The sequence below is a fragment of the Blennius ocellaris genome (assembly GCF_963422515.1).
Source record: "Blennius ocellaris genome assembly, chromosome: 10".
Lineage (NCBI taxonomy): Eukaryota > Metazoa > Chordata > Actinopteri > Blenniiformes > Blenniidae > Blennius > Blennius ocellaris.
The window spans coordinates 19,280,019-19,307,326 of record NC_137659.1 but is presented as its reverse complement, the minus strand read 5'-3'; the positions used below and the strand labels follow the sequence as shown (position 1 = coordinate 19,307,326).

The window sequence follows — 27,308 nt, the reverse complement described above, 5'->3', positions numbered from 1 at the left end:
TCCTCGGTTCAGATAGTTAATTATTTCGTCTCGTTTGGTTTGGTTTGTTGGATGTTGGTGTGCAACCATGAGTGAGAAATTTGTTGTGTGGAGTGTCATCCTGTTATAAAGTTCCGGTTGCGTGTGTTCATGTCATAATAAAAGTCTCTGATCAGCTGGCAGAAAATAATCTCGACTGAGAGCAATTCTTCCACGACGCTCGCCACAGTATTAATACATGATTACTCTGCACACTGCTCTCACAACTGACAGTGACTGTTAGAGCAAATATTTTTTAGAATAAATGTGACATTGAATAATTTCCCTGACTATATCTCGCGGAACACCAGTGTGCCGCGGCACAGTGGTTGAAAAACACTGGAATATGATATGATACGATGTAATATTTTTCAGCCGGTAGGACACGCCCCTTTTTGTGACGTGAGGGCCGCCTTTAACTGGGCGTGACCTATTGGTCATGTGACGAATGTGTCACCATGTGGTTGAGACCCGCATTGTTGTTAGGTCTCATCGGGTGCAGAGGAGTCAAGCGAGCCATGGTGAGTAGAAACCCTCACATATCGTTTCAATACGTGTCTCCCGCTGTTTATGTACGATGGTGTGAACGTCTATTTTCTTCTCTGCTGTTTTCACAATGAACGAAGAGAAGGTCAGATTTAGAAGGACTATTTTCGTTCACGGTGCCACAGAAAAATGGGTCCGACGGGGAACGCGGCTATTGGAGCTCGCTTCGTGTTAAAGATTCGCGTTTTATGCGAGTTTTAGGACGTAAAAGATCCCAATGCAAAATGAATTCAACAGCCAAGAAAATACTTTCAGTTGCTGCAAATGAATCTCTGACTTGTCGCTCTGTTCTTTATCAAATTGTTGTTTTTTGTGTGCTTCGCTATTTGGCTGAGCAACAATCAGGATTAAATTGGCTAATAATCCGCTTTCAATTGTGTGATGCAAGTTTTTCTCAACATCGCCATCGTAGTTGTATTTTATTATTTTAAGTTATCCAGGTCCCGCATAAACAGAAGACCTCAGCCGTTAATCTGCCTGTTTTCGTAACATCTTGAAAGCGATTGTGGAGGCATGGAAGATTACAGAGATGTGAATCATCCTGCTCTCAGATTGCCCTTTGGTCTACTTCCCTGGACTTTAAACTTGTGTCTTCAGTTGTTTCTCAATCTCACACACACTGGCCTTCATGTAACGTGTGTTCCTCTTTGCATGTAGTGTGCAGCAGCGGGAGACTGGAAGGCCGCCAACTCCATCTATGAGTTCTCTGCCAAAGACATCGATGGGAATGAAGTGTCTCTGGACAAATACAGGTACAGTGGATTTGTTTTATTCCAGCATGAATGTCTGCTTCGTAGCAATACTAATCATTCAACATAATGGTTTTCCTTTTTTCTTTCAGAGGGTTTGTATGCGTCATTGTAAATGTCGCCTCTCAATGAGGTAAAACCAAAGTAAACTACACTCAGCTAGTCAAAATGCACGCCGACTATGCTGAGAGAGGTTTACGCATCCTGGCATTCCCATGCAACCAGTTTGGAGGACAGGTAATGTGTTTGGACATGGTCTGTATCTGAGCTTTGAGACAATATTTTAGGCATTACCTGTGAATATCGTTGGGCTGACAACCGGTTGTACATGAACTGGCACACCTTTGTCACTATTCACAACTGGTCACATGTAGTTTTTCTTATTTTGACTCATTCTTTGACCCAATGTGTCATAAGAGGATTCTTGTAAAATGACAGTGTGTAGCACACTGTTCTGAATTAACATTTCTGGTTATGCTCTGTGTAACAGCAACATTAAATGTGTGTGTGCGTGTAAAGTGCAACACACTGTTCAGGCAATTTAGTGGGCCATCCGTCATTCAATCATTTTATGGTTGTTGGGGCGCTGCAGCCGATCCCAGCTTGCTGGAGATGAGGACAGGAGAGCTCGCCATTCTTTCAAAAGGCAAACATTCACACTTAAGGGGAATCCTTATAGTCACCAATTAAAAGCAGAACAAGCAAGTGCCACACAGTAAGCCATCCCAGAGGCAGACTGAGTTATAGGTGCTTTTTTTCTTTCTTTTTTTAATTGTCCCAATAGGGAGCCAGCTATTTTTTTTTAACTGTTTAAGTATATAGAGAGCATATATCTGTTCTGTCCAGATGGTTTCATTGATTCATTTGATCAATTTCCATCCTGATCTTTTCGTTCTCGTCACAGGAGCCAGGTACTGATGCAGAAATCAAGGAGTTTGCCAAAGGGTACGGTGTTGAATTTGATCTCTTCAGTAAGATTGACGTTAATGGAGATGACGCTCACCCTCTGTGGATGTGGATGAAGGCACAGCCTGCAGGCAAAGGATTCATGGGAAAGTGAGTGACACTCCTACATTCCTGTTTAACTCAATTGTTAGTGAGTGACATGGTGGATAAAGTAAATGACAGCCTTAAGCAGGATCAAATTTAATAGATCTTCATGGTGTTGATTAGGCTAGACACTGGAAGATGATTATTACTGGAATGTGGTGTTGGCACCACTGTTGGCTGTCATTGGTCTTAAAGCATCACTGTCCTGTATGCATCACGTCTTCAAACTAATCAAACTTGACAATTCAACGCAATCAGCTGTGATTTTTACCAAGGAGACATTGAAACCTGCTGAGACACATTAAGAGGTGCATTGCTTTGCTACATGTACTTGTGGGTTTTCTACAAAAGTTAAGACCGTACGTCACTCTGTTTTAAGTCAAATAAAAAAATTTTTCTCAATTCCTGCACATCCTCTTTTGAAAACAAAAACTCCATCATTAAATGCACCTTACTTGAACGTCACCGATCAGTAGGCAGCTTTTGTATTTTTACCCTGGAATAGAAACTTGCAATCCTGTTGAATGTTGCTTCACTCCACCACTTGTCTTCCTCTTTCCTCCTCTTCTGCTTTGTGGACAGTGTGAAAAGTGTCAAACGTTTCAGGCCTTTAAATGGCCTTGGCATTGTATTTAAATGTTATGAGCACATCATCTGTATGTGGATGTGCTGTCAGGAAGGCATTTTCAGAGAATTTTGCTCGCTTATATAACTTCAATGCAACCGCCATCAAACTTCAGTGTGAAAGGTTTACAGTTTAAGTTGTTGTGCAGTCGGGCAGAAGATAATTCAGGGAAAACAAAAGCTTTTAACATTGTATTTTTTTGTGTGGAGTCGTTGTTACTTTTTATACGTACTGATGCAGAGATTGATCCATCATTAGATGTGATCCTGTGACTTTGGCCTCTGATGAAATGTGACATGACTGTTCAGTTTTTTGTAAAAACATCAGACCTATGTCCCGTTTAACAAAAATGAGAGTAGTCTGGATCTCATCTGAGTGAAAAACAGTTTTGTGCTTTTCAGACTGAAACACTCATGTATGTGTCACATATGGACATAAGAAGTGCTCTGTATTTATCCATGTATATTCAAGTCAGCTCAACTGCCTGAGAAATCGAGATGCTCCTGGTGGTGATACTGGCATTATGTGTTGTAAAATGGCTTTTTTTTTTTTCTCTGTCCACAGTAACATCAAATGGAACTTCACAAAGGTAACCAGTTTTCATTGATGGGAACGATTGTTTTTAGATCCATCTTCACTAAATGCCATCATATTTCTTTGTCTTATTTCTAGTTTCTCATAAATAAAGAGGGTCAAGTGGTGAAGAGATACGGTCCAACGGATAATCCTGTTGTAAGCAAAACTTTGTTTTTAATGGAACATATATTACTTTGTGACATATTTGCATATCTTCAGGCATTTTCCTCTTATGTTTAAATTTATTGGAAGATATTTTTTAAAAATGATCAAGAAATAAATGAAGAGCTGTTCAGATGTCATATTAAAGTTTCTGGTTGTTTCTCTGAACAGGTGGTGGAGAAGGACCTGCCAAAGTACCTGTAGCCATCGTCTGTGTGTTAGTGTGACTTCTGACCTCTCTCATGGACTTCTGGGTATTTGCATGTGGTGTCTGGACCAGTGACGGCCTGTCTGTAAACCCAGCTTTGGGAAGGGCATGGCCTGATGATCCTCAGCGTGCAGCTCACCTCCAGAGCCCACGTCAAATCTTTGTACGACCATGTGAGAGCACAGTCAGGACTTGCACAACTTAACAACCGACTTACTCCCGTGCTTCAAAATCAAATCAGCCATTCCTATTTCATCATAATCTTGATGGACTTCATCCTTATACATCCGCATTTTGTTTTCAAGGTACCTCATCCTACATCTCTCAGAGCTGTGTAAATCTACTGATTAAATTATTTGCACTTGTCAACAGGCCATTTATTGCACCTGAACCTATGACTTGTGATGGGAGTTGGAAAATAAATGTTGTCTTGAACATAAAGGAGTTTCTTTTCATACACCGATCTTGGAATGTATCTTAATAATTGTAGTGACTCTCACGAGCTGTGTGTTTGACATGTATTCCAACTTGCATTGAACCGTGGGAGTGAACTGGACAAACATACATGCATCAATCAGGAAGGCCTTTAAACCAGGGATATTAAAAAAAAAAAAAAAAAAACTTTGGGATCAATCCAATATTAATGCTATATTGTAAAAGTAAATTAATTCTGTCTACATACAGCTGTGATTCAATGTAATATGGAGCAGCAATAAAATAAAATGAAGGTGAACTTTTACACAAACTACATGATGAGCAAGGAAACTGGCATGGCACAACATAGCAGGTGAGACTATCAAAAATGAATTGCTCAATTAAATATTTTATGAGGAAATGAATAGTTTGTTAATGCATAGAACAAAATGAATGTATTTAGACAGTGTTGATGCTTTGGGGTCATTGTATTCTGGTCAAACCAATTAAACAGGGATAGTAAACAAGACAAATCATTGACTGACTGAACTATTTTTAAGATAAGGCTATAACTAGAGGAGATATACTGCCTTCAGGCACATGCGGGTTGACTTGAGTTGCAAAGGGAAATTATTACAAACACAATACAACTGTTTTGCTTAAAGAAAAATAAATGCAACTTTATTTTCCCAGTTAATTCTTGTATATCCTGCCTTAATCAATATACATGTACATTTAATTTGAATAGAAATATACCGCAAAGATTGATTATGATGACCATCAGAGCTGGTGATAAATATTTGCTCTGTTAACTTGGTTTTTATAAAATGAAAACACGTTAGTTGGTCGTTAAATCCACTTTATTATGACGTTAAATTGAGAAAAGCTTTTCCATCAAAATGTGCCAACGCTGTTGTTTTGATCGTCATCTTATTAAAGAATCATTTAATTATGAACTTGTCACATCATATACAACAGATTTGATGACAGAAGTCCAGTGTTTGCGCGCGTGTTCAGCTCTGGTGGATTATCTGAAGGGATTGAACATAATACGTTGGAAATAGAAGTAGTAGTTTTTCATGTGGACAGTTATTTTCCTATAAGGATCGCGTCGCGTTGCATGTATTACTGCACGACTGTCAACGATATCTGGGCTTGTCCCACAGACAGGTATCGCATGTTTCCGGCGGTGTTCGGTTTCTGTTGTTTGCGCAGTCGGCTGCTTCTGCCGCTGCTGCGTTGACACGCGCAGCGCCGCCTGCGCGCGGATGATGACGCACGGCAGCGGCGGAGATGATCGGCGTGCGCCGCTGGCTCTCTGAGCATGCCCACGTCGCTGCGTCCACACGGCCACGAATAAACATCCGTGCGGCGATGTGCCCTGCGATTTCGGCGCCATAGAGGTGGGATGACGGGATTTGCGGGTCGTTTCGAGGCGCGCGCCGGAGCTTCTGCTTGCCGCTGAGGTGCGACGCGGCGGCTGAGAGGAGATGGACGGGGCCGCTGCGGAGACCGGGGATGGGGGGAGCACCAGCCAGGCAGCAGGCGCCACCGGCCTCTGCCTGCAGCTTGACTTCGAGGACACCGGTACGTATGATTTTTCTTTTTCTTTTTTTGTTTTAATTAATTTTATTTTTCGTGCAGAGGAACCAACCTGCCAAACAGGCCGATTCTTTATTTATTCTGTGCGTCTATCGCCAGTGAGAACGGGCGCACGAGGATATTGTCATCATGTCTTTCAATAACGCTACAATTTATTATGACATTGAACATTTCGCTTCAAAACGCGATATAATGCATCCATCGTTGCATTTGTCGTCTCGTTCTATAGATGGACGCCAGTGCTGCTCGGTTGTAAATGTTAAGTGGCTCATTGGCACAGATACAGAGAGCACATTAAGTATGTGTACACAAGGTCCCACCAGACCAGATGAGCTGGGATGAGATGGTTTTCCTTGAACGAGTGTGGATCTGTTTATTGCAGACCAACTGGACACATGTCCCGGTCAAAGCTACACCTTCCATAATAAGAGCAGTCATTCCCTTATTTATCACGTGTACACAGTATCTCACATGAGTTCCCTCTTCTGGGGGCCTTTCTTTAGGACCCACGGGGTTGGGTGCAACGAACTGTGGCTTTCATATGTGAATGCTCCTGAATAAGTCTCATAATGGGCATTCACACTACACTCTTAGGTGTCTTTTAGTTTTTCTCATCAGCCCAACTGTCTTTGCTGTTCTTCCTGTCGCTCTTGTCCTCTTCCAAGAAAAATCTGAAGAGTGCCCTATAAAATGTGCTATGGAATTATAACACGAATCTTGCTCTAATCCAATGTACACATCAATTCTACATATAACCGTGGATGTCATTTGTGTAAATGTAATAGGGCAGGTGTGACATGTTCACAATTGGGTGAAAACACAGCAGAAATATACATGAGATCTATTTCAGCTCAGCAAGTTATTTTCACATGTGCATACTCATGCATGCACAGTGATGTCAGATATTTGTAGAGTGATTATTATTATTATTATTATTATTATTATTAAGCACAACAGATAGAAGCCCTGAGAGCTTGGAAATCTGCCCCTGTGTTTAGTGTCACATTAATGTCACAGTGACAAGCCGCCATTTTCTCAGCTGATAAGGGAAAGATCTAATCCTCTTTAGTATGACACACACACACACACACACACACACACACACACACACACACACACACACACACACACACACACACACACACACACACACACACACACACACACACACACACACACACACACACACACACACACACACACACACACACACACAGGCCTTTAAGGCATACTTGTCATAAACACTGACACAAAATGCTTCATTACAGGAATATCAGCGTGAGCACACAGAAAGTGAGTTCATGTGGAGGTTTGGGCTAATGGCACTGAAGAAACTCATCATATCACAGGTAGCCTGTTATCCTGGATTCACAAATGTTAAGAGCGTTTGTCCTGTCTGTTGCTGGCAGCTCAGTGACACATTATTCGGGCCTGACCCTAATCCCTCAGAGACTCTTTTGTGTGCACGCCTGCACCAGGATACTTCTTATTGTTCGGCCTGGCAGGCTTTGTTGCACTACTAATCTGCAGGTTACAGGTGTTGGCAGCCTGACGAAAGACAGGCCTTTTTTTTTTTTTTTTGTCCTAATAAGGGCTTAAAAAAAAAAAAAAAAAAAGGATTCACAGTTTTATATTTGCGTGGTTGAAGTCCATTGCATTTTGGGGGATTTCGATGTGGATTTTTCTAGGTCCAAAAACATGAATATGAAGTAATTTAGTGGCTCTTAATTGCGTTTTGGTGTGTGTGTGTGTGTGTGTGTGTGTGGACTGGTGACATGTCTAGGGTGTACCTAAGGTGATGTAGAAAACAACAGGATGGCTGTCGGCACAGTTGTAAAGCTCTGTTTTTCTCTGTTGTCTAATTTCCTAATTTGCAACGGAGCAGCATCGATCAGTTGAACCCAGGATTTCTGGGCTCAGTCCCAGAGCTGAGGAGGACAACAGTGAAGGTTTTGTTGGCACCAATAGGTTAAAATCTTAGAGTGAAATATCAGAACTTTTGGAGTATTCATCCATCTTATCCAACTTACAGCCCGCGGAGCCGATCCTGAGTGAGAGACACGTTACCCCATAGACAGAAAGAACATAGACAAACACAAACATTCACACATATATATTATACAGTATATGTGAATGTAAAATTATATACATTCACATATATAATATCTGTGAATGTATATCTATGTAAATCTATAATATACGTTTTTAGAGTGACAAAATGAACACAATTCAGCCAGAATTCACATATATGTGTAATTTAGAGTCATCAATTAACCTTGCAGTCATATGTTGAAATTGTTTGACAAAAATCAGATTACCAAGAGAAAATGTACAAAGAAGAAAGTGCAAACTCTTCACAGAAAGGCCGAAAACCAGGGGTATTCTCACTGCGAGGTTAGAGCTACACCACTGGGTCTGGGCTGGAGTGATATTCTCAAAATATATTTCACACAGCTTTCACATTGAGCTGAACTTAACTTTTTGAAACCAACAAGGAATAGTGTGCACTATTTAGTCTTGTGCAAATTCTAATAATGAACTTTTTGCTGCACGCTTTGAATTCTGACCATTAAAATAATTAATACCCGAGCTTCGCTTACATCTCCCGCTCCATCAGATATGGTAGATTGTTGTACATTGTCGTGCCGCATATAAATTGTGCTGTGGCTTAATGACAGCAACATCTGCTACAGTGTGTGCTCTGTACTTTAGCATGGCTTAAGGATTCATTATCGGAGCTCTGTCAGCAGCACTCTCCTAATCTAGAAAAGTTTACATGATGATGTGAACCAAGCAGAAAGTGCTGCGAACGGTCTCTTTTCTCATTCACTTCCTCCCTGCGCCCTCATCCTCTTACACACACACACACACACACACACACACACACACACACACACACACACACACACACACACACACACACACACACACACACACACACACACACACACACACACACACACACACACACACACACACACACACACACACAGAGACGTGGTGTGTTTGTGTCCCTCACAGCAGTGGGAAAGATTGCTCCTAATCCCAGCCTGCGATTGGTTGGTGATGTGATCTGAAGACTGCAGCCAATCACAGCCCTCAGATTACGGAGGAAGTCAATCCAATAGAGTTTTTACCTTCCAATCTGACTGATCCAGGAATAGAAAACAGTGTCTGCCCTCTGCAGTATTTTACTACTGAGTGGCAGTTTGTTTTTGCCAGTTGTACTGCAGCTTTTTGTCTTTCATCCTGGATTATCAAATAATTTGTAGCTAGGCAGTGAAGTCGTCTGCTGGTGAGTTAACCACCAGTTTATTTGGGACAAATATGATAGAAGTTGCATTTATTTCTAGGCGCTATGCAACAGTTGCATCACACATTGCATTGATGAAACTGTATAATTATCAGGTGAGGAATGTGGAGTTTGGTTGTTGCAAGATGATCTTGGTCTGTGTCGACATGTTTACTCTCTACTTTGGATGATCTGAATCGATTTGGAAAAACACTCCTCAATAACCGGTATTCCATGCTAAGTCAGGCATTTATGCTAAATGATTCACCAATGCATGACCTTCTTAACGCGACTCGTCTTTCTCGCATCTTCTCCTTCTGTGTTTATCCACAGATTCTTCCAAGAAGGCTCAAATAACCGAGGTGAGAGGCCACTCCACACTATACCCTTTGTCTGTCTCGCCTGTCTTTGACTTTCCTCGTGTTTCCTTCTTTCGTCCGTATGAGTTTGCTGTTTTGTGGAGTTCAGCATGACCTCTGTTACTCCAGTATAAATTATAAAGCGCCTCTCTCACATGCACATGGTCTTGTCTGCTTCTTCTCCCTGTGACAGATGCCATCCCCATTCGGAGCGGGCCAAGCTCATGAGAAGAAGATTGGCCACAGGAGAGTCGATGCCTCTGGAGAGACAACCTACAAGAAAGTAGGCGCTTCATACTTGTCCTTCTCCGTTGGCTGAGAATCACGATTCCATCACCTACTTCCCACCCACACCGAACGCCGTTGCTCATTGTTTTTTGTTCTTCGCCTTCAGACCACCTCGTCTGCCTTGAAAGGGGCCATCCAGTTGGGAATTGGTTATACTGTCGGCAACCTCAGTTCCAAGCCCGAGAGAGATGTGCTCATGCAGGATTTCTACGTGGTTGAAAGCATCTTCTTTCCAAGGTGCGCTTCCATGAGTGCATTTGCTTACGAGTATGTGAATTATTTAATGTTGCATCTGATCTTGCTAATTGGGCTGTTGTCTTTTTTTTTTTTTTTTATTTGTGTAGTGAAGGCAGCAACCTCACGCCCGCCCACCACTTCCCAGACTTCAGGTTTAAAACCTACGCCCCCGTGGCCTTCCGCTACTTCAGAGAGCTGTTTGGGATCCGACCCGATGACTACCTGGTGAGACACACCAGGAATTCAGTCTGAAAAGTTGCTTCCTGAACCATTGGGCGACTGAAATCATTACGTTTCACCTGACCGCCACTTATGTTGGATCTCATTGGATTACGATGAGATCTACAGCCAAGATCTGTTATTAAATTAAATTAAACCGCTTACTAAGCACTGGGACTTCAAAACACAAGTGTTTTTATGCCAGTATTCCTTCCTTAACTATGTTATCTTTAAATGAAACATACTGGAATAACTTTAGGTTAACCCACACACACACACACGCACGCACGCACGCACGCACGCACGCACACACACACACACACACACACACACACACACACACACACACACACACATTTAAAAAAGCGAAAAGGCCGGATAATATATTGATGGAAACTGTAGTTGTATTTTACTTTATTTCATTTAGTTTGACGACACCATAATTGATTATGCTGCTTGGAAAAATCCAAGTTTAATTAAATATGGATTTGTGTGACATTCTCTTCAGCAAGCAGTCGATTGATGGTCAATAAAGTCATCAAATAGAACCGGTTCAGATGTCCACTGCTCTGTGAATGAACATTAAACATCTGTAAAAGCTGCACTGACATGTAAACATGGGAACGTGTTGCACACACATTTCCATTCTGTGCCGTACATGTAGTGCAGTCAGTTGCAAATTTAATCTCGTGTTCTGCGGGTGCCAGAGGCAGATTATCAGACCAACGCTCGCCTCTTTAAAATTGAGATCGACGAAGCAGGTCGTCAGAGTAGCTAGTGGTTGTGTCTGCGTGAGGTTGAATCATTGAAGGAGGGCTGGAGTTCCAGTATGAATACAATTTGTCAAGTGAGCCAGTGAAAATTACTTTGTTAGTTTGCGCTTCTCAGTTCCCTCACAGCCACATAATTTAATTATGCTTAAAGTCTTCTACATTGTAATTTAAGTAAACATAATTCCTGATCGTTTGCATGCTATCAAACATGAATGCAACGTTGACACAATATAGGTAATAATTTTAGAGTGACTAATACTACGTTCTTTGTCACAGTATTATACACATTTGCACTCTTAAAACAGAGAATTTTCCTGCTCGGCAATGTGAGTGGGTGGATGTATTAGTATTTTGGTTGGCGACAGCGTAACTCTTATCGGATGAGTCACTCGCAGTGGTACATTTACAAAGTACAACCTCAGCTGAAAGCAACTGAAAACACACAATATCAGTGTGAGGATTATACATGCAAACAATGTAACTCAAGCGTTAATAGAAATCACTCTGCTTTCATGGCTGCTGTTTTTTTTTTTTTACAGTCTTCATCGAATTAATACCTGTAATCTGAGACTCAACACAGATACACTGAGGCACACGCTGATTAGTTTGCTTTCTGTGTCTCCTTCCAGTACTCTCTGTGCAATGAGCCACTGATTGAGTTGACAAATCCTGGTGCAAGTGGCTCCATTTTCTACGTAACCCGTGATGATGAATTCATCATCAAAACGGTCCAGCACAAGGAGGCTGAGTTTCTACAGAAACTTCTCCCTGGATACTACATGGTAAGACCAAGCAAGTTCCCATTCTTTGACTCTGACCTTCATTTTAAACACAGAGGTTATTGCAGCCATGCAGGGGAAATTATAGTCTGCCATAGGATTGGTGACAGTGTCTATTTGCTTGTGTGGTGTTTGTGTACATGATCACCTGCTTAAGAGCAGTGCAGCGCCTGAGACTTCTAGTCATCTTTATCCTCTTTATCCAAGCCCCTGGCCCCCAGTCAGCAGTGACGTCAGGTGGCTTGGATCGGTGGATCAGTAAGAGCAGAGACCCATGCTAAGTACTCCTTAACGCGTTAAGCATGCACACAGTGAAAACACACAGGTATGGGCTGACGCCCGTGGATGGGTCACGCTGTCTGGCAGGTGCATGCTACTGTGGCTAAAACGCTCAGACTTGATGTGGCATTAACCACTAATATCCTTCTCCGTTACCCCCCCCCCCTCTCTCTTTGTCTGCTGTGTCCTACCCTTCTGCAGAACCTGAACCAGAACCCCCGGACTTTGCTGCCAAAGTTTTTTGGGCTTTATTGCATCCAGTGTGGGGGCAAGAACATCAGAATTATTGTGATGAACAATATTCTCCCGCGCTCGGTACGCATGCACCTTAAGTTTGATCTGAAGGGCTCCACATACAAGAGGCGAGCGTCCAAGAAAGAAAGAGAGAAGACCAAACCCACTTTTAAAGACCTGGATTTTCTCAATGACGTTCCTGAGGGCCTCATTCTGGATCAGGACACATACAATGCTCTGATCAAAACCCTGCAGAGAGATTGTCTGGTGAGACAGAAAATGTGAAGGCGGTTACCGTTTGACACGTTTTTCTGTGAAACTGTTAGTGTAATGTAACTTTCACTGTAGGTGCTGGAGAGTTTTAAGATCATGGACTACAGTTTGCTGCTCGGCGTCCACAACAAGACCCAAGCAGACAGAGAGCAGCAGTCCCAGGGCTCCCCCGCGGCCGGTGGGGATGAGAAGAAGCCCGCAGGCCAGAGAGCCTTGTATTCCACCGCCATGGAGTCGATCCAGGGAGGCTCCACGTGCAGGGACACGCTGGACCACGACGACACGTAATTCACCACTCCATAATGTCGATTATCAGCCTTGGTTTCAAATACAAGAAGGCTGATCATGTGTATTCTCTATCCAGTATGGGTGGCATTCCAGCCAGGAGTGGAAGAGGAGAGCGCCTCCTGCTGTTTATCGGAATCATTGACATTTTGCAGTCCTACAGGTAGGCAGCCAGGCTCCGGGTTGTATTTTAAACACACACAGTTGTACATCGCGTGGCATTGTGGAGTCTTTGCCTGGTATTTGATGTTGAGCTTTTTGGCTCTTCTTTTTTTATTGTAGTAATCATAGCTCAGATTGGATCCAGTTGGTAGATCATGTTAAACTACCCCACTGTGAAGAGTTCCATTGTTGTGGAACTTATTCCTCCAACTACTTCGTGTAGAGACTCAAAACACCATTATGTGGCGCAAACTTGAACTTGAACGTGCTAGCTTTCAGAGTTAAACTAGGGTGACCAAATATCGCCTTTGCCTGGTTTAACTGTATGAAGTCATAAAGAGGAGAGACTTTCATTAAATTCCAAGTGAGTGTTCGGCATGTGTTTAAATGGACTGGAGCTTTGCACAGAATACTACGATACACGGAATCTTTTCAAATCTCATGGGGCTGGGACAAGTGTCACAACATGTTTGATGTCACATGGAAGAATACATTAGTATATTACATATTGCACCTTTAAACAGCATCTCACTTGGTATGAAAAAAAAAAAAAAACTATTTCAAAAGTGAGAACGGAGGTAACACAACCTCAGGCTAAGCATCGTGGAGTTTTAGGTTTGAAATGGTTAACATTTGTCCTATTTGTTCATGATCACAAGAGAAAAAATATTCCGTCGTCATGATTTTTGAAGCACTGAAATATCTTAGAGAAGAAGCGTCATTGGCTGAAGCTCACCATCACTGAGGCAGTGTAAAAGCACACATGACATTTTATCCTCAAGTCGATCCAAGACTAATGAGTCGTGGAAATGTAAGGGACCAAAGAAGAGAAAAGGTCTTTAAATGCACATAAACACTGAAAATTGATTCAGCACCAAGTTTCTAGGTAACCACTTCAAGGCTGTGAGTTAATGAATAATTTAACTGTCTTGTCTTACAGACTGATTAAGAAACTGGAGCACTCTTGGAAGTCTCTTATCCACGATGGGGTGAGTAGCTTTCAAACAACTGATATGATACTACACCATCACTATAGTTAAATTTGATTTTTATGCTCTTTTGTCATTAGTTAAGTCATTGTATTGTTTGGAAAAAAAAGTGCCTCGGCCTCCTGCTTGAATTGCCGTCTTTGTTTCTTCTCAGGACACGGTGTCAGTTCACAGACCTGGTTTCTATGCAGAGAGATTCTTCAAATTCTCCACCACAGTTGTCTTCAAGAAGAGCAGCTGTGAGTCTACACATGTGCCCGAACCTCAAACAAAGAAATGAGAAATTCCTCTTTCAGGAAATGAGTACAACTAAACAATATCCTGTCTGTGCAGCCCTGCGATCATCCCCGTCGAAGAGAGGAAGAGGAGTTCTCATGTCCAAGTCCAGCGCCGGAGCCAGTCAGCGTCCGTCGCTGACCGACGATCGGCAGGAAAACCTGGACAACTTGGAGAACCTCAGAGGTGCTCGCAACTTCCCCATGCTGGAGGACAACGGTATGATTTCCTATGAACTCCATGAGCCCACAAAGACACAATGTCGTGACATAAAGTAAGACCCAAGCCGACTACAAGACTTGAGGCCACAACCCAAAAGTTCACAATTGCTATTCTCCATTCAATTCTAATCAACTTTATTATCAATTCCGCCGTATGTACAAGATAGGCAGATAAAATACCGTCTTAAAAAAGTGATGCTCTAGAAAAGAAGACCAAACAAATTGCAAATCGTCATAGAATGTTGATAAATACTGTACATATCAGAAGTCCTGAGTGAATATTGAGCAGAGGCATTGAGATTTATGTATAAATGTACAGCAGAATGTAGACAAACTAAGTATGTTTTGTAGAATATATGATAATATAAATCCCCTTGTGCCATTGTTGTTTATTTAGTCCTTGAATATTTTAGTCCTTAAATATTTGTCATTAATTCTGCTGTGTAATTAAGGGGAGGTAATCTTTGTTTCCTAAACAATGGTAGAAGCCTCTATTGTGTTTCTGATTTGTCTCATCAGAGGGAGAACTTTTAATTATTTTTAGGTTATTGGTTTAGTAGAGTGTGAATTGGCAAAAAAAGAAAAAAAACAAATGCAGTAAAAAAAAAAAAAAATTATAATAATAATAGTGGAGGAATACATAAAGGTGTACCAGACTGACAATATGGTCTCTGCTGGTTTTTTTTTTTTACCAAGACTCACTTCCCCCAGGTCTGTGCAGCTTCCTTATTACAGCGGCGGAATACAAATGTTAGTGTTCACTGCGTTATACGTCTCTGAAGTTTTCTGCCGTTGATTGTTGTTCTATTGATCCCGGCGGGGAAAATAGAAATGACGCTGCAGTATACCAGCCGGAACCCATTAAAAACAACAAATCCCGGCTGGATATACAAAAATACTCTAAAAAAAAAGGTTTTATATGACGAGCGTATAGCGATGCCGTTAATCACAGTGCTACGGTAAATAAAAATTAAGCAAAACAGCAACAGACACCATTATGAACTTGCCTCTGAGAAACGTAGATGTAAAATAACTGAACGCAAAGGGTTACCACTGAGTTTGCAGACACGTGCAAGAAAAACGGATAACTTACTAATTAGTGTTCTAATATTGAAGAGTTAATACAAAATAAAATTTTGGTATTTTTCATTTTCACAGTTCAATCACCGGCTTCATTTTTTTTAACATTTATTCAGCTGTCCCAAAAGCTTAAGAGGATCATGCCCATTGTTATTAACTTTCATTTGTTAATTAATTTTAAAACATTGTTGGAGCTGGATTTATGGAAAATCTTTTGAAAAGTATTAACTCCTTTGCTCTATGCACATTGGGCATCCACCACTAGGCGGTGCTCTAGTCAAGTGATTACACCACCTGTACAGATGAAAATGAAATGAAAACGATTCCACATACAGAAACCCAGCAGTCGTAGTACTACCAACTCTTTAACACTTTAAACGTTTCATTTTTTTTCCAACGGTATTCTATTAGATTCTTAAGATTTGTCTCAGGCCTGTTAAAAATGAACCGTGCGCTTCGTTTGTCAACCTCTGGATTACAGGGAAGACTGCCATGGATTGTTTCTTGCTGGCTTATTGTCTCTTGCCCACTTTTGCCACTCAGGCAAAGAGCCACCGTGCACCCCGCCATCCTTCGAAGATGCAACCACGGCTTCTATTGCGACCACCCTCTCATCTAACAACTCCTTACCCACCACCCCGTTCGACACACCAGAGCACCCACGCTACCGGAGACAAACGCACTCACCCAACATGGCCAGGTGAGTTTCATGGCACAGACATCCTGTTTTGTTTGTGATCAGTGAGGCTTGGTGGCTTCAGCTCGACCGTCGTTATCTTGAACTTTCAGGTCACAAAAAGAGGTGGTTGAGGTTCATGGTGAAAGACAAGACACCATAACAGTGGAGGTGGAGCTCAGGTACACACACACACACACACACACACACACACACACACACACACACACACACACACACACACACACACACACACACACACACACACACACACACACACACACACACACACACACACACACACACACACACAGAGAACACCATGTTTAGAGAGTATTTTGCATTTTAACATTTTTTTTGCTTGTGCTTCATGCAGCAAAATCCCAAAGAGCACGGAGCTCACGCAGATGACAGAAAAGCTCTCTCCAAGCCACCTCTCTCCCGACCTTCCTCCACCTCGTGCTGTTCCGTCATCCTCTCCTCCCGCCGCGAGTCCATCCGCTGCACATTCCTCCTCCACGCTTCCTCCCTCCTTCTCATCTGCCTCCTCCACAGCCCAGTCTGCCGGCCAGTCAGCGGCCACACTTTCCTCATCCATCCGTCCCTCCACCAAGCCGCTCACCTCTCCCACGGCGGCTCAAACGCCCTCCTCTCCCGGCGCTCATCCGGCGGCCCTGCTCGTACACCCCAACTCAGCTCCCGACACCTCCGCTCTCCCCGCCGCCTCGGCATTCACGCCTATCTGCCCCGCCTCTCCTCGCTCCCCCACCCAGAGCTCCACTCACCAGCTTCCTTCAACGCCTCCTTCCTCCGTCCCTCCGAGCCCGCAGGTGACTCAGCAGGCCGGAGATATGTCCCGCAATCAGCTGTCGGTATCCAGCAGCCATAACTCCCTGGATGGGGAAGTCCAGGTTTCTGACATTTACTTTGTAAGTGTGCCTTCTCATGCTTGAATTATTTTTTTTTTTTTTGATGGTGTTTAAAGAGCAATGTCGAATGAAGAAGGAAAGCAAACTAAAATGAGCTAAACAAACAATCAGGACAATTATTTAATTCATGAATCTGTTTCTGAACAATAAAGATAATTTTCTGTTGTTTTTTTTTTTTTTTTTGACCTGCTGGGTTTTTCACAGTGGCCCAGTCAAGACAGCGTGGTAGAATTGTGATGGTGAGGGGGCCCTTGTGTGTTGCAGTGTGCATGTCCTATGGAAATTGCACTTGCTGCCCAAAAAGCTTTTCTTCTGCAGCGTAACACTGCCAAAAGTCATAGTTCATGCTTTTTGAATGATCCGGCTCAACACAGGTGTCTCCAGCACAGCATGGAGGGTGTTTGTGCATTAATGCGTCCTTGTGGGTGTCGTTCATCGCTTTGTATCTGCTGAGTGTGGGAGATGTGTTTCGTAACAGGATTGCATTCGTTCAACATTTACCACCTTTTTGTTTTTGCTTCTTCATCTCAACTGCTTCTTTCACATCATCTCTGTATTTGGTTGTCGGTTAATCAAATCTTTTCATTTTCATGTGTGACCCTTATACACACGTCTGCGTTCATCTTTCTGTGTGTGTGTGTGTGTGTGTGTGTGTGTGTGTGTGTGTGTGTGTGTGTGTGTGTGTGTGTGTGTGTGTGTGTGTGTGTGTGTGTGTCCATACATCAGTATGCAGATGGCAGATATTGGGTGTACTCTCCAGTTCTTGGCCGCCGTAAGCTAAACTCTAGCTCAAGTTACAACGTAAGTCACCATCAAGGTAGTGGTAGTCATCGGTCACGCTAGGAGATGTTCCGACATGCACTCCATCGGGGATATCTCAGGCAGAGCTGTTCATGGATCTTCAGAAGTACTTAGAGATAAAGCTACAGCACATTTCACGCTTTCATTTATTCTGCACTTAAGGTGCTTAAAAAAAGAACCTGCTTCTGAAGTTCCATGTGCTGCATCTTTACACAGCATGTATTTTGATGTTACATATTACCAATTAAAAGACCTTTGATTGTTTGAGCATCTTGGCCCTGCGGGAAGGTAACCGCAGTGTGACCCCGCAAGTATTTGCCTTGTAGTGCATACTGAGTAGATGGTGATCTCATTCATATAATCATACTTCCCATTCTTCTTCTTCTTTTCTTTTTTTTTTTTTTGCTGCATCTGCAATCATAAGCTTCTGTAAATGTGTTCTGAAATCCTCAGTAGATTAATATTTCTCTTTACATTTAATAACACGGCCACATCACTAAGGAAAGCTTTGCATAACGACTAATTATAAGGAATAACTTGTACTGGGATATCTTTTTAAATAAGACATCAACCTCTCTGGTGAAAAAAAGAAAACCATGCATAATTAAACAGTGCAGCGTTTATATGTGGGGATGTCTTAGAAACATATCTCCCCAATTCATCTTGTATCTTTCTTCTCCATCTCTCTTTTGGCTGGATCTGATAACAGCAGACTCAGGAGGACCGGGGCTGGGTGTACTCTCCTCTACACTGCAGCTCAGACTCAAGAAGGGGCTCAGATGGGGAGAGTGAGACAGTGAGTACACAGTTTGGTTGTCATTTAAAGTGATTTTGCAGAGAGAGCTGCACGTGTTTGCTTATTTTCCTGCTGGTGTCCCTGATATGAACCCGCCATCTCTTCCCTGCTCTGTTCTGTCAGTAACTCCAGGAGTGACGGGAGGAACCAGTGGCTGTCTCCATGGGCAAAAGCTGTGAGGTTTTAAAATAAATAAATAAATAAAGCCACCAAGACCAGGACACTATGAAGTGTTAATGCTGGTTTCCTCGTGCTGCATGCGGAAGTGAGCTTTGCCAACTGCAAAATAACTGAAGGAATGCACCTACATACAAACACATGAATCAAGTATTATCACAAATCATATACAGGACAATTACTAACGTCTCAGTCACGAACAATCGGATTCTCATCATGCACAGAAACTAAAATGACATGTTTCAATCAGCTGAGTTGAATTGTCGATGATGTGATGGTGTTTTGTTTTTGTTGTTTTTTTCCTCCTCGTTAGAGGGACCAGTAAAACAAACTGTCCAAAATCATAATGAAGTCCACACAATGCAAATCAAAGGAACTCATGCTCTAAATTAAAATGTTGATCCCAAAGTTTCCAGATATGCCAAACATTGATCATATTGATTCATTTCATGCCACCGATGGCAGAGCCGGGGTTGCAGTGGCAGCAGGATATCCTGGCTATGCAATATGGACATGTGCGTTATTAATTTCTCTATTTGACTCAAGCTGTTACACATACACACTTTTTTTTCTCTTTCCACTAGGGGTATGTCAGAGGTGTGTGTAATATAATTTTTTTTAGCACTTTATGGACATACAGGTGGCAGAGGGTTTTTTTTTGTTGTCATTGTTTATGTCCTGTTATGTGGTCATTTGTTTGCTGTGTATACACACTGTTTCTCTCTGTGGTGCACGGTGCTCCACTTAACAAAAGTTGACGTGACCTGACGGTGAATGGCTCTGTTCAAATTGCCTTACTAACTCGTTATTGTAATATTTTGATATTGGTTCCATGTAATCACCAAGAAAAAAACAAACAACGCAAAACAAGATATTTTATTGTGAGCAAATACAAGATATTTTATTGTGAGCAAATACAAGATGTCGGGAGTTAAAAACAGATGAGCAATCATGCACCTTTTCAGGGTTCAGCGCAAAGATATTATTAAAAAAAATACGATTCAAGAAAAAAGTGAATATCTTTTGTAAACTGTTGATGAAAATGTATGTGCTTAAGCACATGCGTGTGATTGTGTGCGTGCCCTATTGTTTCTGTATGTGCATGTGTTTGCATGCCTATAATGTGTGATTGGGAAAACTACAAGTCTGATATTTCTATGTCCTGACTATTTGTCAATATGTCAAAAAAAGGTGTTGTTACAGGCCATGAAAGGTTGAACCAGCTATAAGCATGTTGGCTGAATGAGGAAAATAAAATAAAGATACCCTAGTTTTAATACTATTGGAAGAAATATTATTTATCAAATTAAGCGAATAGTATTATCAGCTTTCTGTACAGTTTATTTAAAAAAGAAAAGAAAGACTATTTCTTTTTAAAAGGTAATACTTGTTGAAACAAGACTAGACTTCCTGACTTCCCACCAGTGCACCACAATACTGTGTTATTTGGGTCTACTGAGAGAAACCTGCCTGTTTGTAGGCAACAGTGTTTGTAGCTGATCACTGTGCAAAAATAATAAAGATATATTGTGTATATAAAAAAAAAAAGCTGAACTGTGATGACTCATTTTTGCCTTTCTTTTTCAAGATTCACGTTTTTAAAAGGTTCAAGTGGTTTTATGATTCCCACTAGGTGGCAGCACAATGTCTCACACTGCTTGAATTCCAGTTGTTATTGATTGAAATCAATACAGTCCTTTGATTTACCTGGAAATTCACTCCTGTTAATTGCACTGTGAAATTAAATTGCACAAAGATATATGACAGAATATCAGTTGTCTAAATGGCATGAATCAATGTATTGTACTTCTGATGGCCCATAAAACAAAGGCTCATATTTTAAAGCCTCGTGTCCCCCGTTCACCTCACGCTGACATTTTAATGCACAAATACATAATGATATGAATTCCTGATTGATTTTCTGGAGAACCTTACACAGGAGTTCAAAAAAGCTTATTTACCATTGTTTACTGTGCACAAAAAGTCATTTTGTTCTGATTATTGGTCCGTCTCTCCTTTGGGCCTGTCCTGTCCCGCCGGTGCTCCATACCGGCCACACAGTGGTGAAGTGGGACAGGAAGCTCACAGCCACAAATCCCTTGTTCCATTCTGGGCTCGCAGGAACTCTTCTGTACAGAGTTTACCTGTTCTCTCTGTGCACGAGTGGGTTTTCTCTGGGTCCTCTGGTTTCCCCAACACACTCCAAAAAGATGCAATTAGGGATTTTAAATGTGAGTTTGTGTGGCTGTCTGTCACTGTGTTTGTACTGCGATGGATGTACAATCTGCCTGCAGCTTCAGCTCCAGTCCCCTGCTTCCCCAAACTGGATAAAAGGGATGAACTGATGTATAATAACTCTTTAAATGCTTGTTGATTTAAAAAAAAAAAAAATGAATCACCTAACGTGGACAACCATGTGAAGAGTTTTGGCACAAGGACAAAATGAGCTGCTGAAGTTTCAAGTGAGAAGAAGAAAAGAGATTATCTAAGTGACGTTAAATCTGAAATGGGTTTTTTGGTGCCAGATGGACTGGTCCAAGTGCTTTAAGAGACTGATGATCTTCTGGGATTTTCTCACAACTATCTCTTGGGTTTATGGAGAAAACTTTTGAAAAAAGAAGCTATAAACTAAGAAGAATGAACAGGACTTGTTTGAGATGAGGGAAAGGCACAAAGGCAACAGAAACTTATCATTAATGGAAGTAGAGAGTTCAGAAAACACTTAAGGCACACAGGAGCAGCCATAAGAACAACAATCTAAATTCACATATGCTCAAAAATCACCCAATAGGCAAGACAATGAGTCTCCAATTTAGCTCTAACATTAATTAAAATTAGTGTAAACATGAAGGCAAACCTTCTACTGTAAGAGCAGTTCACGGCTGCTGGCGTGTGTGGATAATTCCCATGGACCCAATTAAGCATTTTCAGTATCAATTACTCTGTTGCTGCTGAACCTCTGATCGCTAATGTATAATGTAATGTGCCACCTCTCTTGAATTATGTTTCTGAAGCATGAAAGTGACTTCACTGTGCTCAAGTGTTCTCTACAGCACTGACACCTCAATCAAATAGAGCAAATTTGGGTAGTGGCCAGACAAGATGTCCACATTATTGATGTGGATCCAACCAAAACAAAATCCAGTGTTTTATACTCATGTTAATATGGAGGGAAATCTGAGCAATGATGTTGAGTCTTCATCACCATCAGGCAGTACTGAAGCGGACAGGGGAATGGCCATTGATGGCCTTTTGGATATATGCTTGTGTTGTTACCCTCACATGAAGAACAAGCATTTGAATTAGTACATTTGTGATTAAAAAAAAAAAAAAAAAAAGGTTCACTGCAGTGATTGTGGTTCACATGCATTGCTGTGTGAATGTGAGTCGCCCACTTCATGTGTGATCCGGAGCTGGGAATGTCACTCAGGGTGACAAGTCAGCCATGTCGAGCCATGATGGGATGTGTGATGGACGAGGATCAGCAGCTCATTCGTCCTCCAAAGGAACCCTCTCCTGGCCTTTTCTCTTTCTGTTGTGTCCTTCTTCATCGAACAGTGCACGCACGCACGCACGCACGCACGCACGCACGCACGCACACACACACACACACACACACACACACACACACACACACACGCACACACAGTGGGTTTTCCCTCTTGTAGCAGCTCTCATGTGCAATAAAAATTAAATAAATGATCACCTATGTCAGTGACTCTTAACTTAGCCCAAACCTTAACCTGTGCCTCATCATAGTCGGAACATAATTAATGTATTCACCTTGAAATGTATTGATTTCCGTAATGGGGAAATGTTTGTCCTCACCAGGATGATATAAGGCCTAAAGCATTGCACCATCAGGTTTCTGTCCCCACTGGTGCAGAAAAAAACACACTGCATCTCCCCTGAAGAATTGTAAATCCTCCTAATATCTTTGTATGAGCAGACAATGGCCTCGACAACAACTCTCAATGCATGTGCTTGTGTACACACACACACACACACACACACACACACACACACACACACACACACACACACACACACACACACACACACACACACACACACACACACACACACACACACACACACACACACACACACACACACACACACACAGCAAAGAGAATCACATATATACAAAGTATTTTTTTTCCCTTTTTCCAGAATAACTGAGTTAAACGCCATATTCATATAACAAAAAAAGTTGATGAGCTGCACAGTTGAACTGTTTGTTATCTTTCTTTATTATAATGACTGTGAACAACTCTCATTTGGCACTTATAATCCACATTAGTTTCCCATGGCTATACGTCACTTACTCACCTGAACACTTACTGTTTATTATTCCACAGCTGAAAATAGTCCTAAAGAAATGTGCAATTTGTTCCATCTGTGAGTGACACTTACGAAAATCTACAGTGCCCAGATGTTTTTGGATGGTGTTTAGGCACTTTTAAACCAAAAGTATATGTTCTCTTTTGACTTAATAGCTCTGCTTTTCTTCCAAAACCCGATCGTATGCTCGTCAAATGGATTGGAAAGTGTATGAATATCTGTCTTTGTCCGTATTCTTTTGCACCACCCCCTTGTTTTCGGTCTGTTTTCAGTCTGGGGTAGGCATGAGACACGTGTGACTTTGAAAGGGAACAATACCATCAGATTATTATAAAAGACCCTCAAAATCCCTCAAGCATAAAGTAAGTTACACAATAGGCTACAAATATAGAGCAATAAGCATCACAGTTATATTAATTCTGATGAATTTAAAGCTAAATTGTGAGGCGGCAGCATCTCTACCTTCGACGAACGGGACATCACAAAGCTGAGCTTTCATCTGCACAAAACCTCCACAAATGCCTTTGTTCTTTCAAAGGAGAGAGGGCCGAAAGCCACAACAAACAGGCTGCGGGCCGTGCATGTGAGTGCGAGTGTGTGCACGTGGAGAGAGGAGAAAGGAGAGGAGTGCACGAGAGAATGCGGAGACAGATCAAAGCGGGGGGTATGTTTTGAATCGGTGTGTGGGAGGTGAAGCCTCACCTACCCAGAATGCCTTGCCTCACTCCTTGCAGCCCACTCAGGTTTGTAGGAGCATCACTTTCCTCTGCAGCCAGCAGTACTACCGTACCAGCTCTCCATCACCGGTCATCTCCGACTATTCTTAGAGTGTCAGGTCTCTGATCTGTGACACATAACATGTATCTCCCACACACAGACTGGCCATGAGAGGTTCAACAGTGAAGACGACGCTCTTGTGCAGTGTGCCGAGTAACTTCAGTTGAGGCTCGTTGTGGATTTCTTCTCTTCTGGATCTGTGTTCCCATCCCCCCCCACCTCGTCCTGAGTCTCGCCGAGGGATCGAAGCGTCTCTTTTTAACACAGCGTGAGAAGCTGCAAACAGATGTCTGTCTGTCCACACACAGAGAATGTCGTGCCCTCTCACACAGAGATGAAAAGCCGTGAAAGTCTCTCGGCTGCGTTGTCAGTGTCTTAAGGCAGTGTTTATCTTTAGCAGGCTGGAGAAAACAAAGCCATTGATTTCTAATCTTAATCCCCTTCTACTGCTTCTCTCCTATTGATCATCTATCCATCCTTAATGAGATGGAGGGATAGAGGGATGGAGGACTGATGAAGGGCAAAACTTTCCCTGACAGAGCTGTGGTTCTCCTCTTCCCATCTCTTTCCAGTCCGTCTCTTTTGCTCGTAGGGCTTTCAGTGGGCTGCCATTCCACATGGTGGACGACAAAACAAACGTGGCCTGGTGCTTCTGTAGTGGTTCATCAAACCTTGAGGCTTGGAGAACTGTCAACGCTTGTGTATATATTGAAATTGGATGACATGGATGAATGCACAAAACACACGGAGGCACATACATGCATACACAGCGAGAGGGGGTTGACTTTCAGTCCAAACACAGCTAATTATATTTCTGCCTGTGTAGTACCATGTCGCTCAAGTCTGATAAAAAAAAAAAAAAAATACTAAACGAATTCCTCTTCTGCCCCGTTCCAACAGAGGTAAACAATCATTCACCTGATCTCAAAGCAAATACTCCTGAAGCTGTGGTGTAAATACTGTTTACACAGTTCTGTTAGATCTCCACGCCCATGTCTTCACCTCGCACAGAAGATTTGTGCCATTCAGCAGCTACATACTTCCAAAAGGTTTTAATAAAGCTAAAAGGCAAATGTGAACTCTAAATTGCTCCATCCAGCTTCAATATCCACTTTAACCAGGCTGGGGTCAAGTGGAGCCCATCACAACTAACTATAATGCCATTTAGAGGCACACATTCTCTGAACCAGCATGTCTTTGGATTGTGGGAGGAAGCCAAGCTATCAGGAGAAAAACTTATGATGGAAAACACCATCTCTTCACAGCAGAGTCAAACCCAAAGGCCTTCTTGCTGTGTTGAGAAGCGCAAACCTACGTTCTACTATACTGCCTCATGTGAGCTGTTGTCAACTTCAACTAATGACACCTTTTGATGGATGGATGGATGGATGGATGGAGGGATGGATGGATGGATCAGCTCACTCAAATAGCCTTTGTTGTGCCTCGATATTGCAGTTTTTGGATTTGTCATTGATCTCGTCACCATGGTATTCGCCGAAAGCCTATTTTTCTTGCAATAACTTTTTAGGTTTGTAGGTAACTCAAACTTCTGCTTAAAACTGCTATAAAATACACAATTCTACATACTTATACTTATACTACATATAGAGTCTCCAGTGAATACAATATATATTTTCATATTGTTTGTTATGAATAATGGACCTTTTTTAACAATGATGAAAATGAATAACAAGACTCACTCCTATCTATAGTGTTAGGATGTGTGTAAATGTAGATGTACTGAATACATTTTACTAGCTTGAGCAAGATAATAGTAATATCATGATTATATCCATGTTGAAATTAATTTTGGCTATGATTTATGTTGTAAAGAGTTCTGTCCCTCATGTAGTCCTGTGATCACAGTATGTTTTGATAGAAAATGTCCACTAACTGTGATCCCCGCATTAAGAAATATTGTGAACCAATTGGAGCCTCTGTCTGCACTGGCACAATGCAAAACATTGTGTTGTAAGGATGAGAGGAAAGGTGTAGAACACCTGCTGTTGATGTTTGAGATCCTGAGAGGGTATTTGCGTTGTTTGCTCACAGACTTGTAGGATTAATTTTAATCACAGTGGTATTCCCTTTGTGATGGGGGAGGTCCGTGGACCACCCCACCCACATTCCTGAGGCATCACTTCTCAGAGCAGTTCACAGACATTCGACATAAGACAAAGTCAAAAAAGATGTTGAATCACATGACAAAAGCAAAAAAAAATAAAAAATCCTCTCCTCTCACAAAAAAACATTGCTGTGCTTGCAGAACTTTAGAAGAAATTGAATGCTTTGGGATATATAATGCATGTCACTGCAAAATAAACAGCACCCTGGGGATATTTCTCCCTAAGTGTGTTATAATGGCTGCAACAGAAGTCATTAATAGCAGGCTAATGCGAGTCAGATGCTACCTGTCCAGCAGCACCAGCAGGGGAGAGAGAGCCAGGACACGAGTGACTGGCCAGCATAATGAGAGGGACATGGCCTGCCAACTCAGGCAGCTGCTTCTCTGGTGGGACTGAGAAGTGTGTGTGTGTGTGTGTGTGTGTGTGTGTGTCTGCATGTGTGGTGTGCGCATATTTTGTCCCTTCTTATTTTTCTGTGCTTATTTCTGCTTTTTCTTTTTCTCCCTCAATGTATTTCTCATCAGCAGCATCTAAAAATGCAGCGAAACACACACTCACATATATGCTGAGGTATTCACACAGAGCCTGGCACACACACACACACACCACACACCCCACACACACGTACAGGGAACCTCATCAGACTTACCGTGGGAACGCCTGTGGCATTATGTCAGTTATTGAGGTGATGCTTTTAATCCTGAAACAAATCTAGACTTTGTGCTGTGTGTCTCTGGCTGTGTGCGAGTGAGCGTGCCTGTGTACAAAGCCCAATCTCGCACCCATTACATCACGGCTGGTCGCACAGCAAAGACACCCCACTGCCACTCCCACATGGAAGAGCGGGCAGGATTAGCCAGCTCTATGCCCGCCCTAATCTGTGGACAAAAACCCACAATCGTCTCCCGCTGAGACATGAAGACAGAGAGATTCAATTTGATCTGCCCTCCTCGATATAACAAGAGTGTCTTTTAGGGTTAAAATTA

The 27,308-nt window shown here is 42.1% G+C and overlaps 2 protein-coding genes across 2 annotated transcripts; both read left to right on the top strand.

The window, feature by feature from the left end:
• Positions 1 to 464: 464 nt before the first annotated feature.
• LOC308135917 (phospholipid hydroperoxide glutathione peroxidase GPX4-like) lies at positions 465 to 4,375 on the top strand. The gene is made up of 7 exons (XM_080504078.1): positions 465 to 539; positions 1,222 to 1,316; positions 1,406 to 1,550; positions 2,218 to 2,369; positions 3,553 to 3,577; positions 3,661 to 3,720; positions 3,898 to 4,375. The coding sequence occupies exons 1-7, from the start codon at positions 477 to 479 to the stop codon at positions 3,928 to 3,930; spliced, it is 573 nt and encodes a 190-aa protein (XP_080360204.1). The 5' UTR covers positions 465 to 476; the 3' UTR covers positions 3,931 to 4,375.
• Positions 4,376 to 5,838: 1,463 nt separating this feature from the next.
• On the top strand, positions 5,839 to 24,353 carry LOC308135534 (phosphatidylinositol 4-phosphate 5-kinase type-1 gamma-like; the record flags this gene model as incomplete). Its single annotated transcript, XM_080503583.1, has 18 exons — positions 5,839 to 5,935; positions 9,576 to 9,604; positions 9,795 to 9,884; positions 9,996 to 10,126; positions 10,234 to 10,351; positions 11,748 to 11,900; positions 12,378 to 12,677; positions 12,759 to 12,967; positions 13,048 to 13,131; positions 14,071 to 14,119; positions 14,274 to 14,358; positions 14,453 to 14,614; positions 16,240 to 16,396; positions 16,486 to 16,554; positions 16,749 to 17,301; positions 18,028 to 18,102; positions 18,812 to 18,898; positions 24,297 to 24,353. The coding sequence occupies 18 exons, from the start codon at positions 5,839 to 5,841 to the stop codon at positions 24,351 to 24,353; spliced, it is 2,505 nt and encodes an 834-aa protein (XP_080359709.1).
• Positions 24,354 to 27,308: the final 2,955 nt, after the last annotated feature.